The sequence below is a fragment of the Pristiophorus japonicus genome, chromosome 20 (assembly GCF_044704955.1).
Source record: "Pristiophorus japonicus isolate sPriJap1 chromosome 20, sPriJap1.hap1, whole genome shotgun sequence".
Taxonomy (NCBI): domain Eukaryota; kingdom Metazoa; phylum Chordata; class Chondrichthyes; family Pristiophoridae; genus Pristiophorus; species Pristiophorus japonicus.
Genome location: NC_091996.1, coordinates 87650453 through 87666360, shown reverse-complemented (window position 1 = coordinate 87666360; position 15908 = coordinate 87650453). Strand labels below are relative to the sequence as shown.

Below are 15908 nucleotides of genomic sequence, written 5' to 3'. Positions count from 1 at the left end.
GGGGGGGGGGTGGGAGGTGTACGGGGGACGACCAATCACGCAGTGGCTTCCTGTTTGCTCGGCAACACTTTAAAGAAAACAAACTCGAGCTCCGAGGGCGGAGGGGAAGTGCTAACCACAGAAGCTGCCTCTCGCTGAGAGACATCGGACCATCCCTGGGGGTGGGGGGTGGACATGTCAGGAGCTACCATGTCTCAGGACAGCCGAACAGTCGAGGTGCTGCCCTCGAGGCATGTGGCCCGATCCCACTTCTGACATTCAACCGGTTAACATCATGGGCCGTCCCTCGAGCGAGGATGACTTGCTTCCACAAGAGTTCACAGATGTTTCAATGAAGGACCCGATGTTCCAGGTTCTGAACTCTGATTGAGGGGGGTGGAAGATGCCTGTGGGTGGATTTTTTTAACGTGGGGTGGCCGTTGCACACCAGCCACCACACGGGGCTTGACAGAGCGAGGTCTTGGTCCAGTGGCAAGGGTTAACCAGGACGACTGGAGACCAGCTCTGCTGCACATATCGCACAGTGTGGGCTGGGCCCGTGCTGCCCCAGGGCCCTCGGTTAGAAGATCGTAAGCAATTGGAGCAGGAGTAGGCCATTCGGCCCCTCGAGCCTGCTCTGCCGTTCAAGGCTGATCTACCTCAACTCCACTTTCCTGTTCTGTCCCCATATCCCTCAATATCCAAAAATCTATCGATCCTGGTCTTGCATCTCAATGACTGAACCCCCACAGCCCTCTGGGGGGGGGGGTAAGAGAGTTCCAAAAGATTCACAGCAATCAAGAAAAGCCCAGCCCCCTTTCTCCACGTGCAACCGCCTCGCACACTTACCATGGCTTGTTCAATCTTGTTGTCGATGGCAACCATGCTGCTGCTGGAACCGCTGGGGAGAGAAAAGGAGAACAGCAGTCAGCAAAAGCGGAGCGAGAGGCGTCATAGAGTGCATCCCCGGCACACAGTCCGTCACTGGGGAATCGGCTCCGGGGGGGGGGGTGGGAGAAAACCCCCCTCGACTCTGCACGCATTCACGTCGGTACCTGCCGCCAGGCCGGGGCAACACTTGGCACGATGGGTAGACGGGCAGAGCCACAGTACCCCAACACAGGGGCTCACTTCTTCACTTTACACTGAAACGGTGAAACGTTTTGCCACGGCTATCCAAAGCCCTGGTTAGACCACATCTGGAGCAGTGTGTATAGTTCTGTGCACTGCAAGAAAGACTTGCATTTTACATAGCGCCTTTCACGACCACCGGACGTCCTAAAGCGCTTTACAGCCAATGAAGTACTATTTTGAAGTGTGGTCACTGTTGTAATTTGGGAAACGCGGCAGCCAATTTGCACACAGCAAGCTCCCACAAACAGCAATGTGATAACGACCCAGATAATCTTATGCTGATTGAGGGATAAATATTGGCCCCGGGACACTGGGGAGAACTCCCCTGCTCTTCTTCCAAATAGTGGCCGTGGGATCTCTTACGTTCATCTGAGAGAGCAGACGGGGCCTCGGTTTAACGTCTCATCCGAAAGACGTAATGAGACGTTGAACCAAGAAAGGATATATTGGCCTTGGCAGCACAGATTCACCAGAATGTTACCAAGGGTTAGATTATGAGGAGAAATTACATAAACTACTCCTGGGAATAAAGACGGCTGAAGGGTGATTCGATTGAGGTTTGGAAGGAATTGATAAGGTGAATAGAGAGAAACTTTTTCTGCTGTTTGGGGGGGGGCGGGGCGGGGGAGCGTGGGGGAAGTCGAGGAGAAGGGGGACATCACCTTAAAATCAGAGCCAGGTCATTCAGGGGAGAAGATAAGAAACACTTCTTCCACACAAAGGGTGGTAGAAATGTGGAACTCTCTCCCAAAAAAAGCAGTAGATGCCAGCTCAATTAATCATTTTAAATCAGAGAGCGATAGATTTTCGCTGGATATGGGATAAAGGATATAGAAACAAGGCGGGTAGATGGAGTTAAGATACAGATCAGCCATTATCTGATTGAATGGCGGAACAGGCTCGAGGGGCTGAATGGCCTCCTCCTGGTCCTATCCGATTTATTCAGAAGCAACGGGGACTTGTCTGCCAGTGGTCATCAAGGCTGCCAATACAACTATCACTTTGGCTCTGTCAGAGAGAGTGCTACCCACTGAGCCAATGCTGCCCCCTGGTGGTGCTATGAATGCTTCTCCAGAACCACTCCAAGCAGCTCTGTCCTGAATACACGGCAGGTTTAAATGCTCGCCAGGGATGCAGGGCATCGAAGGTCACAGAGCCGCTGCACCGCCGAGCGATAGACATTGGGGGCAGCAATGTTCCCTGCGCTTTGTTCTGCACGGCCTGTTTCTTCAAATGCGCAGTCCCTTTAAATAGAACGGCCACCAATGTTTGAGCGATTATAATCTGGGATGCTTGAAGAGCGCAGACATCTCGGGGGGGTTGAGGGGCTGGAGGTGATCACAGAGATAGGGAGGGACGAGGTCCATGGAGGGATTTGAAAATAAAGATGAGAATTTTGAAATCGAGGCGTTGCTTAACCGGAAGCCAATGTAGGTCAGCGAGCACAGGGGGTGATGGGTGAGCGGGACTTGGTGCGAGTTAGGACACGGGGCAGCGAGCACAGGGGGTGATGGGTTAGCGGGACTCGGTGCGAGTTAGGACACGGGGCAGCGAGCACAGGGGGTGATGGGTGAGCGGGACGCGGTGCGAGTTAGGACACGGGGCAGCGAGCACAGGGGGTGATGGGTGAGCGGGACGCGGTGCGAGTTAGGACACGGGGCAGCGAGCACAGGGGGTGATGGGTGAGCGGGACTCGGTGCGAGTTAGGACACGGGGACAGCGAGCACAGGGGGTGATGGGTGAGCGGGACTCGGTGCGAGTTAGGACACAGGGGCAGCGAGCACAGGGGGTGATGGGTGAGCGGGACTCGGTGCGAGTTAGGACACGGGGGCAGCGAGCACAGGGGGTGATGGGTGAGCGGGACTCGGTGCGAGTTAGGACACGAGGCAGCGATGGCATTTTTCAATTTTTTTTTTTAAAACTGTAACTCTTTGAATTGATTAGAAGGGATTATTCTGTTGCGAAGAGGACACCACTGCAGGTCGGGTTACAAGAGCTGGAGCGCGGGCCCCTGCAACATCATGGGCCACCCCGACCTGTGAGAGAACACACCACCGCAGGGCGGGAGCACAAGAGCTGGAGCATGCTACAGCTTCCAACGTGAGCCGCTCCAAGTGCGTGACGGCTTCGAGGTGGGCGACGTCATCAGGACCTAGGCCGCCGTTTGGAGCTTGGCAGGAACATTGGTGGGGCCCAAAACCAGCAAAGGAGCAGGAAGGTCGCGGCGCAGGTGGGGCGAATGATTGAGGCGGAGAAGCGACGCGAGATCGAGGCAGCAATGCGCCGGATGATCGGGGCGAAGGAGCGGTGGGGGACCGTGGCCGAGATTCGGCGGCGAGTGACCGCGGCGGAGGTGCGGCAAATGTTTAGTGCGGTGAGAGATCGTGGGCAGAGATGCGGCGAATGGGGGTATAGGGGCCCCCAAGAGAGCCGAGGGCCCAGGGGGCAGCACGGGCCCAGCCCACACTGTGCGATGTGTACGTGCACTAGGTCCGTGCAGCAGAGCAGGTCTCCAGTCGTCCTGGATAACCCTTGTCACTGGATAAAGGCCTAGCTCTGTCGAGCCCGTGTGGTGGCTGCAATGGTCACCCCACGTTAAAAAAATCCAAGCACGGGCATCTTCCACCCCCTCAATTGGCGTCCAGAACTGGAACATCGGGTCCTTCGTTGAAACATCTGTGAACTCGTGTGGAAGCAAGTCATCCTCGTTCGTGGGACCGCCTATGATGATCAGTGCAAGACGTTCTTTATGGCATCAAACCCACCCCACCAAGACTACCGCAGCTGAATGTATCAACACCCATCCCTCCACCCACCCACCCCCCCCCCCCAACTCTCTGCTGTGGGCCGCTGTCAGTGAGGAACTAGGATTTCACTTTGTCAGAGTACAGTGGGGAGGGTTTGACTCCTGTTGCTGAATCGCAGAGTTGACGGGGCCGTACTGAAGGACGTTAGAGGTCTATTGTGCATGAAGATTAACCACTAAACACTGGGCTGGCCGAGTAACAGTGTGCGGCGATCATCTATTTGTGGTCTGCGATGTGTCAAGTCATTGGTGGAGATTTCAACCCCAGTGAGTCACCGGTGGCCAAGAATTGCATTACGTTTTCTGTACCACAAGTAGGAAGACGCCCAACTGGTGTAAGATTTGAGCATCCTTCTCTACGTGTGAGCATAGCCTCAGCTGCATTCTGTGCTACAGGACAGCCCCCCCCCCCCCCCCCCCCCGAGAGCCTGCACACATGGGAAACGCATGTACGAGAGTCTCAAAACTCCTGTCCTAAAGCAACAACTTGTATTTATACAGCGCCTGTAATGTCGTAAAACATCCCAAGACACCTCACAGGACCGTCACCAAACAAAACTAGAGTGTCAGCTGTGGCTCAGTGGGCAGCACTCTCTCACCTCTGAGTCAGAAGGTTATGGGTTCAAGTCCCACTCCAGAGACTTGAGCACACAAATCTAGGCTGGCACTCCCAGTGCAGTGCTGAGGGAGCGCCGGACAGTCTGAGGTATGGTCTTTCGGATGAGACGTTAAACCGAGGCCCCGTCTGCTCTCTCAGGTGCACGTAAAAGATCCCAGGGCTCTATTTTGAAGAAGAGCAGGGGAATTCTCCCCCGGTCCTGGGGCCAATATTTATCCCTCAATCAACATCACAAAAACAGATTATCTGGTCACTATCACATTGCTGTGTGTGGGAGCTTGCTGTGCGCAAATTGGCTGCCGCGTTTCCCACATTACAACAGTGACTGCACTCTAAAAGTACTCCATTGCGTCGTCTGGTGGTGGTGAAAGGTGCTATAGAAAGTCTCTCTTTCTTTAAAATTTGACACTTAGCCACATAACGAGATATTAGGACAGATGACCAAAAGTTCGGTCAGAGAGGCAGGTTTTAAAAGGAGAGAGAGAGAGAGAGAGAGAGAGAGAGAGAGAGAGAGAGAGATTTAGGAAGGGAATTCCAGAGCTTATGGTCTAGCCAACTGAAGGCACTGACGGCAATGGTGGGGTGATGAAAATTGGGGACGAACAAGAAGCCAGAACTGGTGGAGCGCGGGTATCTCAGGACTGTAGGGAACGGGCGAGCAGTTTAAAACAAGGATGAGAAAGCAGCCAATTCCTTGACTCATTAGCGGATTCAACAAGTTAGTTTTAGATAAAGGCCCCGCTCTCCACTTCCGCGCCCGCCCCTCTCCCCAACACTGGACTCTATTCCTGCCAATCTTAATTAAAGCGCGGCTGCCAAGAAACTTGCAGGTTGCTAAGCAGTAGCAAAGCCAGCGACAAATCACAGTTGAAAGGCGCTTGACAGAGGTCCCAGCACCAACACTCGCACCCACTCCCAGGGTCCGCCATTAGACATCGGAACAGAAGGTGGCCATTCAGCCCCTCGAGCCTGTCTGCCATTCAATTAGATGGTGGCTGATCTGTATCTTAGCTCCATTTACCCGCCTTGGTTCTGTAACCCTCAATACCCCTGCCCGACAAAAATCTACCAATCTTAGTTTTGCCATTTCTGACCTTCAGCTTTTAAGGGGAAAGCGTTCCAGATTTCCACCACCTCGTGTGGGGAAAAAGTGCTCCCATACATCCGGAACAGCCTAGCTCTAATTTGAAGGTTATGTCCCCCACGTTCGGGGGTAATTTCACAACGTATACATCCTCTCTTACTGGAGGCTCTTGTTAGGGTGCAGTTCCATTGGAGCCAGCAGCCCCACCACCACCCAAGTTTGGCGTCAACACTGCCAAGCCCAGATCCTGTCCTCACTGACCTGCACATCCCAGCAAGGGGCGGTGACAACGAGTAGGAATTTTGGCCAATTCCCCCCCCGCCCGCCCTAACCCAGGACCCCTGAGATGCGATTATAGCTTTCCCTATTCATCATCATAGGCGGTCCCTCGAACGAGGATGACTTGCTTCCACGAGAGTTCACAGATGTTCCAATGAAGGACCCGATGTTCCAGTCCTGAACTTCAGTTGAGGGGGTGGAAGATGCCTGTGCGTGGATTTTTTTTTTTTTTAACGTGGGGTGGCCGTTGCACACCAGCCACCACACGGGCTTGACAGAGCTCGGTTTTTATCCAGTGGCAAGGGTTAAAACCAGGACGACTGGAGACCAGCTCTGCTGCACAGACCTAGTGTGCACACATATCGCAGTGTGGGCTGGGCCCGTGCTGCCCCTGGGCCCTCGCCTCTTCTGGGCCCCATACCCTCATTCGCCGAACCTCCGCCACGATCTCTTGCCGTTCCTACGCCACAAACCAGTGCAGCAATACTGAAGCACTTTAAGAGGATGTGGACATCAAAATTAGGAAAGCTTAAATTTTAAAAAATGTACTATATTCTGGGAAGATTCTCAATTAGAATATGGAAAACAGAACTCTGACAGGTATTTAAAACTCTGGAGACATACCTGAAATCTATAGACCAGTCAAGTTTAATACAAGCTTAATACTTTCTATGTTTTTAATTTACCTACTACCCCACCACAGAATAGACTACTCCCATCAAAGCACGGAGTTCCCCATGTCTGTTTGATCACTGCCACACCAGCGATAGGCCACTGAAAAATTCCAATTAGGTTCAGGAACTGCTCCTTAGAATCACACCCATGTAATTCTCGGTGCCAGACGTGGCTCAGTGGGTCACGCTCGCGCGCCTCTGAGTCAGAAGGTCGTGGGTTCGAGTCCCACTCCAGAGACTTGAGCACATAATCCAGACCGACACTCCCCGTGCCAGCAATGAGGGAGCGCCGCACTGTCGGAGGTGCCATCTTTCGGATGAGGCGTTAAACCGAGCGCCCCGTCTGCCCTCTCGGGTGGACGTAAAAGATCCCACGGGCACTATTTCAAAGTAGAGTTCTCCCCAGTGTCCTGGGGCCAATAGAGGCTGGTGTGCAACAGTCACCAGACGCTAAAAAAAAATCCACGCACAGGCATCTTCCACCCTTCAGGATGTAGTTCGGGACATTGAAACACCCGTGAACATATCCTTTTTTGGCGTGGAAGCAAGTCATCCTCGTTTCGAGGGACTGCCTATGATGATGATAGGGCCAGTATTTATCCCTCAATCAACATCACCAGCAGATTATCTGGTCGTTACCACACTGTGGGAGCTTTGTGTGTGCAATTTGGTTGCCGCGTTTTCCTACATCACAACGGTGACTACGCTTCAAAACGGGTAATGAGCTGCCAAGCACTTTGAGAGGTCCTGAGGTTATGAACGGTGCTGTATAAAGGCAAGTCCGTTCGGTCTATAAGTGTTGGACACAAGTAGCCGTGCGCCTTTCTATCCGCGGATTGATTCTGACCCCGCCCCGTGCTGGCCTGCGCAGCCCTTTACCTGTGGAAGAAGAGCAGGAGAGACAGGAGGTTCTTGTCCACGTTGCGGTTATAGCTCTTGCTTCTGGCGTTGCTGAGGCGCTCGGTGCCGAGGCTGGGGCTCGGCCGGCCCTCGGACCCTCGCTGCCGGCGGCTTGGCGACGACGCCCTCAGGTTGCTGTTGTTGCTGTTGGAGACGCAGCAGCCGCGGAAGCGCGGGTTGGACATCTCGCGGGCCGACAGCGTGGTCTTGCCCGACGGGGAACTCCTGCCTGTCTTACGTGGCCGCGGCGTCGACGGAAGGGAGGGCTGACCGGCTCGGGCGCGACCGGAGAACGACACCCCCCCACCCCCCCCCCCACCGCTGGCGGGAGAGTCGGGCGTGGAACGCACGGGGACCTTCTCTCCACTCGCAGTCCGGCACCAGGGTGCGTTGTTTGCAATCGGGGCTTTCCTGTACTGTAACTCGGGAGGCTTTTGTCCTGATGCTACGAGCCCAGGTTCCCGCACTCTTAATATTCACAGCAAGCATGGCACATCGACCCACGCCTTTCATCGCGACTGGCTGGCATGGAACAAGATACTCCCACCGTCTTCTGTGCTGACTCTGTGCCAAGCTGCAAAATCTCTGCAAACCCACGTGTGTGTGTGTGTGTGTGTGTGTGTGTGTGTGTGTGTGTGTATGTTTTTTAAATAAAAGGAGCCCTACATTCAAAAACATGCTCTCGAAATTGAAAGGAATATAGGATTAGGAGGAGGCCATTCAGCCCCGCGTGCCTGTTCTGCCATTCAATTAGATCATGGTGGATCTGGATTGTTAATTCCATCTACCCGCCTCGGTTCCGTAACCCTGAATACCCTTACCTAACCAAAAAAAAAAAAAATCGGTTCTACAATTTTCAATTGACCCCCAGCCTCAATAGCTTTTTGTTTTGACGGGGAGGTTCCAGATTCCCACCCCCCCCTATTGTGTGAAGAAGTGCTTCCCGACATCACCCCTGCTCTAATTTTAACATTATGGCCAAGCTGTGCGGCTGTTTGTCCAATGTTAAGTTTCGCGGGTGCTTGAAACTGTGAATGCGGCGCTCAAAAAAAAATGAAGTGCATGAACATCTTTGTGCTCTTCTGCGCATGTGTGCTGGCTCCGAGGTCCAGCCGCACATGCGCAGTACCCCACAGTGTAGCCCACACTTTGTTCAGCTCCGTGAATCGAAAAACGAGAGAGGGAGAGATGGGGGGGGGGGGGGGGAGACGGAGAGGGAGAGACGGGGGGAGACAGAGACGGAGAGAGAGAGAGAGAGAGAGACGACGGAGAGGGAGAGAGAGAGAGAGAGAGAGAGAGAGAGAGACGGGGTGAGATGGAGAAGGAGAGAGAGAGACGGGGAGAGATGGAGAGGGAGAGAGAGAGAGACAGGGGGAGACGGAGAGGGAGAGAGAGAGAGAGAGACGGGGTGAGATGGAGAAGGAGAGAGAGAGAGAGAGACGGGGAGAGAGGGAGAGGGATAGAGACGGAGAGGGAGAGAGAGAGAGAGAGAGACGGAGAGGGTGAGAGAGGGGGAGAGAGAGAGAGAGAGAGAGAGAGAGAGAGACGGGGTGGGGGGGGGAGGAGAGGGAGGGAGGGAGGGAGAGACCGGGGGGGGGGGGGGTAAAAGGAGCACCGGGGAGAGAGAGCGCGCGCCGGGGAGAGGAGGAGATCAGAGGGAGGGAGGGATCTGGGGGAGTGTCAGGAACTTGGTGGGGGAAGTTTGAGGTTTGAGAGCAAGAGCATGATCCAGATGGTAAGACTGGATGAAAACCGGAAGGCATGACACTGTCACTTGGGGGTGGGGGGGGCAGAAAGGTTAGGAACATGGGAGGGTGGGGTGCCCCCAATCACAGCTTTAGATATGGCAAATTAACACATCCCCCAAAAATGAGGGGAACACTGGTTATGCCCCCTTGTTCTGGATTCCCCCACCAGAGGAAAGAGTTTCTCTCTCAACCTCATCAAATCCTTTATTCATTGTAAACACCTCGATTAGATCACCCCTTAATCTTCCATGCTCGAGGGAATACAAACCTAGCCTATGCAAGCTGAGCTCACAATTTAACCCCTTTAGCCCCGGGTATCATTCTGGTATCGTCGCAATGTGCGACATGTTGTATTGACGGTCAGCTTCCGTCCGGGTTACGCGTAGGGCATCGTGAGCCAGGTGGCGAGGCCGTACCGTTTGTCTCCCAGTAGCCAGCTCTGCCCTTCTGGCTGCTGAAACATGGCAGATACAAAGCTGTTGCATAGGAGGAGCGGAGATGTCGGGGCGAAGCAGCGGCAAGAGTTCGTAGAGGGATGTGATCGGGGCCCAGGAGAGGCGTGAGTTCAGGTCCCAGAAGAGGCGAGGGCCCAGGGGCAGCCCATACTGTGCGATGTGTGCGCACACTAGGTCCGTGCAGCAGAGCAGGTCTCCAGTCGTCCTGGTTAACCCTTGCCACTGGACCAAGACCTAGCTCTGGCAAGCCCGTGTGGTGGCTGGTGTGCAACGGCCACCCACGTTAAAAAAATCCACGCACAGGCATCTTCCACCCTTCAGGATGTAGTTCGGGATCTGGAATATTAAGTCCTTCATTGAAACACCGATGAACTCGCAATGATCATTCTGGTGATTCTGTTTTACTCCCCCACAGAGGCCAGTATATCCTTCGAGGCACGGGGCCGAGAATCCAGCGCAGTTACTCCAGACGAGGGTCTGACCAAGGCTCTGTACAGCTGTAACAGAACCTCCAGACCTTTGTATGCTAGTCTTTGAGATAAAGGCCAACACTCCTGTAGCCATTTTGATTGCTTTAGTGATTTCTGTACACGGACCCTTAAATCTCCCTGCTCCTCCTCCACAGTTCTGAGCTTCTCACTCCGATCAATCTTTCTTGGACTGCCCGGGATGGGGGTCAAGCATCAATGTTTAGCCATTGTTCTCCTCCCCTGCTGGACTGGCACTGGGTTATGGCCCACGAGCACCAGGTACGGAGCCCAATTGGCCATCGCAGCACGTGCAAATCTAGACAAAGAGGCCCGTTTTACTCGCCCACCCGTGTTCCACGCCATCCCGTGGGATTCCCGCCCGGGGAGCTGGATTAAAATTACCTTCCGGGAGCGTCAAAAGAGGTGTGTATTGTACGGTGTGAGTCAGCCGTGGCTCAGCAGGGAGCACTCGTGCCTCAGTCAGAAGGTTGTGGGTTCGAGTCCCACTCCAGTGACTTGAGCACATAAATCTAGGTCGACACTCTCAATGCCAGTACTGAGGGAGTGCTGCGTTGTCGGAGGTGCCGTCTTTCAGATGAGACGTTAAACTCTCAGGCGGACGTCAAAAAGATCTCACGGCCACTATTTATCCCGCAACTAACGTCGCTAAAACGGATGATCTGGTCATCATCACATTGCTGCTTGTGGGAGCTTGCTGTGCGCAAATTGGCTGCCGCGTTTCCCATATTACAACACCTCAAATGTACCTCATCGACTGTAAAATGTTCTGAGGTCGTGAAAGGCACTATAGAAATGCGAGGCTTTATATTCCAAGGATGGAGGGGGCAGGGGAGGATATCCAACTCTGCTCGATGGCAAGGAACAACTCGACTCTTAGCCCAGCCGGTACTTTCCAGCCACAGCACCAAGATACAGGCATCCTTGCGGCAGAGGCTATTCAGGTAGCTCTGTGAACACATGCTGCTGACCTGTGCTGCAGTCATTCACAGAGTCACGGGCCAGGCTAACGGACAGGGTCCGTGATCGGAGTACAAAAGCCAGGCCTTCCGATAGCGTAGGAATGACAAACGGGTATCCGGCAGGACTTGTCTGCAGCCTTTGATACTCCATCCTCCAAAGCCTCTCCACCGCGTCTAGCTGGGTGGGACTGCACTCCCCTGGTTCCATTCTGATCTATCCAATCGTAGCCAGAGAATCACCTGCATCGGCTTCTCTTCCCGCCCCCTGCATCGTTACTTCCGGTGTCCCCCAAGAACCTATCCTTGGCCCCCTATCTCCCATCCACATGTTGCTCCTTGGCGACATTATCCGGAAACACAGCGTCAGTTTCCACATGTACGCTGATGACACCCAGCTCTACCTCACCACCACTTCTCTCGACCCCTCCTCGGTCTCTAAATTGTCAGACTGCTTGTCCCACATCCAGTTCTGGATGAGCAGTAATTTTCTCCAATTGGAAGACTTGAGCCATTGTTTTTGGTCCCCGCCACAAACTCCGTTCCCCAGCCACCGACCCTGCATCCCTCTCCCCAACTCCTGTCTGGGGATCGACCACACTCTTCGCAACCCTTGACCCTGAAATGAGCTTTCGGTCACGTATCCGCAGCATAACTAAGACCACCTATTTTCACCTCCGTAACATCGCCCACCTCAGCTCATCCACTGCTGAAGCCCTCATCCATGCCTTTGTTACCTCTAGCCTGTTGACTATTCCAACACATTCCTGGCTGGCCTCCCACATTCTACCCTACGTAAATTAGAGGTGATCCAAAACGTGGCTGCCCCGTGTCCTAACTCGCACCGAGTCCCGCTCACCCATCACCCCCTGTGCTCGCTGCCCCCATGTCCTAACTCGCACCGAGTCCCGCTCACCCATCACCCCCTGTGCTCGCTGCCCCGTGTCCTAACTCGCACAGAGTCCCGCTCACCCATCATCCCATGTGCTCGCTGCCCCGTGTCCTAACTCGCACAGAGTCCCGCTCACCCATCACCCCCTGTGCTCGCTGCCCCGTGTCCTAACTCGCACAGAGTCCTGCTCACCCATCATCCCATGTGCTCGCTGCCCCGTGTCCTAACTCGCACAGAGTCCTGCTCACCCATCATCCCATGTGCTCGCTGCCCCGTGTCCTAACTCGCAGAGTCCTGCTTAAGCAACACCTTGATTTGAAAATTCTCATCCTTATTTTCAAATTCCTCCATGGCCCTCGCCCCCCTCCCTATCTCTGTGATCACCTCCAGCTTCCCCCCCCCCCCCCCCCCCGAGATGTCTGCACTCCTCTAATTCTGCCCTCTTGAGCATCCTTGATTATAACCGCTCAATCATCGGTGGCCGTGCCTTCTATTGCCTGGGCCCCAAGCTTTGGAACTCCCTGCCTAAACCTCTCCGCCTCTCTCTCCTCCTTCAAGTCGCTCCTTAAAGCCGACCTCTTTGACAAAGCTTTCAGTCACCTGCGCCATTTCCTACTTATGCGGCTCGGAGTCAAATTTTTCATCTAATACTCCTGTGAAGCGCCTTGGGACGTTTCACTAGGTTAAAGGCGCTATATAAATACAAGTTGTTGTTGGCTTTCAGCAAGAATAGCCCGTCTCTGTGCTGTAAATTCTACCTACATGGGTTAATGACTACCCTCAGAGGACGATAAACCCCACCACACGGTTTGGAGCGTGCTGCGTTTAATGTGGATTTAATCTACAAGCGACTTCGAAGGCCCCTCCACGCAGGAGTTAACAGAGTCGGCAGTAAACAACTTTCCTGCTTATGACCAGAGTGACATTTGAGTGCACAAAAGACTCTTGGTCCGGTCCCTTTGAAATGGTAATTGGGCTCATTAGAAACGGCTGTTCTTGCACACCAGTGGGACGTGATACAGCAACAAATAAGGGGGCCCTCCAGACATGTTGGAATGCTGTGATCAATATAGCGGGGGGAGAGAAAGAGATAGAAGCGTACAGAATCGTATCCGGGAGGGGCTCGCAAAAATGTGCACATGCTTTTCTCATTTTGCAGCGGTCCGAAGGGGAGACTAATTTGACATTTTTAATTCAGTACTTCTAAATTAAATCACGGTTACCCCACAGTTAGTTGCAGATTGCACATTTCAGAGCCCTCTCTCGCAGCATTTTCCTCCAGAGACTTCTGCACAAAAATCTAGGCCGACGCACTCGGGGCAGCACCGAGAGGGCGCTGCACTGCCGGAGGGGCAGCGCCGAGGGGGCGGCGCACTGCCGGAGGGGCAGCGCCGAGGGGGCGGCGCACTGCCGGAGGGGGCAGTCTTTCAGGATGAGACGTTAAATCGAGGGTCCCGTCTGCTCTCTCAGGTGAGCATAAAAGATCCCGTGGCACTAATTAGAAGAGCAGGGGAGTGATCCCCGGTATCCTGCCCAATATTTATCCCTCAATCAACATAACAAAAACAGATTATCTGGGCCATTATCACATTGCTGTTTGTGGGAGCTTGCTGTGCGCAAATTGGCTGCCGCGATTCCTACATTACAACAGCGACTACACTTTTTTTCTCTGCAGCTTCTTTCTCCGGCATTGTCTACCTATGGTGACGGCATAGCAGATAGTGACGGGGCAGTGATGTCCTGTCCAGGTTAGTGTTCTGGCTTGTGTTCCATCAGAGGCTTAACTGAAAGCTTGATCAGCTCCGCTGGGCAGGCCACATTGTCCACATGCCCGACACGAGACTCCCAAAGCAAGCGCTCTACTCGGAACTCCTACACGGCAAACGAGCCAAAGGTGGGCAGAGGAAATGTTACAAGGACACCCTCAAAGCCTCCCTGATAAAGTGCAACAACCCCACCGACACCTGGGAGTCCCTGGCCAAAGACCAGTCCGCCCTAAGTGGAGGAAGTGCATCCGGGAGGGCGCTGAGCACCTCGAGTCTCGTCGCCGAGAGCGTGCAGAAAGCAAGCGCAGGCAGCGGAAGGAGCGTGTGGCAAACCAGTCCCACCCACCCTTTCCTTCTACAACTATCTGTCCCACCTGTGACAGGGACTGTAATTCCCGTATTGGACTGTTCAGTCACCTAAGAAGTCTTCCGAAGGACTGCCTATGATGAAGAAGAACTGAAAGCTGGGCTCCAATTTTAGTCTATCTTATTCTTCAAATCGGGCCAACCTCCACCTACACTGAATAACGTCCAGGATGTAGAAAGGCACCGCCTTCGACGAGTCAAATGGGCCCTCTCCTCCACCCAGCCTCCACCAATCTTAATTTTGGGACATCCCAAAGTTCATTGCCTGGAGGCATTTAAATAGCTCCTGATTGCATTTCACGGGGCTGTCCAAAGCACTTCACATCCAATAAGGTAGTGTCAACCTGTGGCTCAGCGGGCAGCTTCACTCGCCTGCTGAGTCAGAAGGTTGTGGGTTCGAGTCCCACTCCGAATACTTGACCACAAAAATCTAGGCAGACACTCCAGGGCAGTGCTGAGGGAGTGCCGCACTGTCAGAGGTGCCGTCTTTCAGGATGAGCCATTAAACCGAGGCCCCGTCTGCCCTCTCAGCTGGACGCAAAAGATCCCATGGCACTATTTCGAAGAAGAGCCAGGGGAGTTCTCCCCGGTGTCCTGGGGCCAATATTTATCCTTCACTCAACATCACAAAAAAACAGAATACCTGGTCATTATCACATTGCTGTTTGTGAGAGTTTGCTTGTGCGCAAATTGGCGTTTCCCACATTACAACAGTGACTACACTCCATTGATTGAGCGTAAAGTGCTTTGGGACGTCTGGTGGCTGTGAAAGGCGCTACACAAATGCAAGTCTTTCTTTTCTTCCTACGTCTTGAAGCGCAATCGCCGCTGTGGGCAAACATAGCAGCGAAGTCACACACAGCAAGGTCCCACAAATAGCTATTTAAGGAGGGACCAGTTTGTCCATTTCGGACAGTGTTGGTTGAAGGCGGAAGGGTGAACAAGACGCCAGATCATCCAGCTATTCTTCAAAGGGTGCAGAAAGGACTTTAAGCATTCAGTCTGAACCGCTGGATCCAACAGGATTAGTTCCTCCGACAATGCACTAGAACATTTTAGACTCTGCAATCAAATGGGGCTTAAGTGAAGGGATGTATTTCTTGGCATTTAGAAGGATAAAGGGTGTTTTGATCGAAGCTTCCAAGCTATTAAGGGGAAATAGGGTAGAAAGAGAGAAACCATTTCCACTGGTTGGGGAGTCGAGGACTACAGAAAGAAAGACTTGCATTTATATAGCACCTTTCACGATCGCTGGACGTCTCAAAGCACTTTACAGCCAACGAAGTACATTTGGACGTGCAGTCACTGTTGTAATGTGGGAAACGCGGTAGCCAACTTGCGGACAGCAAGCTCCCACACACAGCAATGTGATAATGGCCCAGATAATCTGTTTTTGTTATGTTGATTGAGGCACAAATATTGGCCCCAGCACTGGGGAGAACTCATAAGAACATAAGAAATAGGAGCAGGAATAATAGGCCATACGGCCCCTCGAACCTGCTCCGCCATTCAATATGATCATGGCTGATCTGATCATGGACTCAGCTCCACTTCCCCGCCCACTCCCCATAACCCCTTATCGTTCAAGAAACTGTCTATTTCTGTCTTAAATTTATTCAATGTCCCGGCTGCCACAGCTCTCTAAGGCAGCAAATTCCACAGATTTACAACCCTCAGAGAAGAAATTCCTCCTCATCTCTGTTTTAAATGGGCGGCCCCTTATTCCAAGATCATGCCTCCTAGTTTTAGTCTCCCCCAT

At 53.3% G+C, this 15908-nt stretch overlaps 1 protein-coding gene across 1 annotated transcript in view; it reads right to left on the bottom strand.

Moving 5' to 3' along the window:
* Window positions 1-35: 35 nt before the first annotated feature.
* The window catches only part of LOC139232817 (TSC22 domain family protein 4), a 61062-nt gene continuing 45189 nt past the window's right edge, over window positions 36-15908 (bottom strand). Inside the window, exons 4-5 of the mRNA XM_070863312.1 lie at window positions 829-880; window positions 36-155 (exon numbers count right to left, since the gene is read on the bottom strand). Coding sequence (XP_070719413.1) covers window positions 36-155; window positions 829-880 — 172 coding nt within the window. The remainder of the gene's footprint in view (window positions 156-828; window positions 881-15908) is intronic.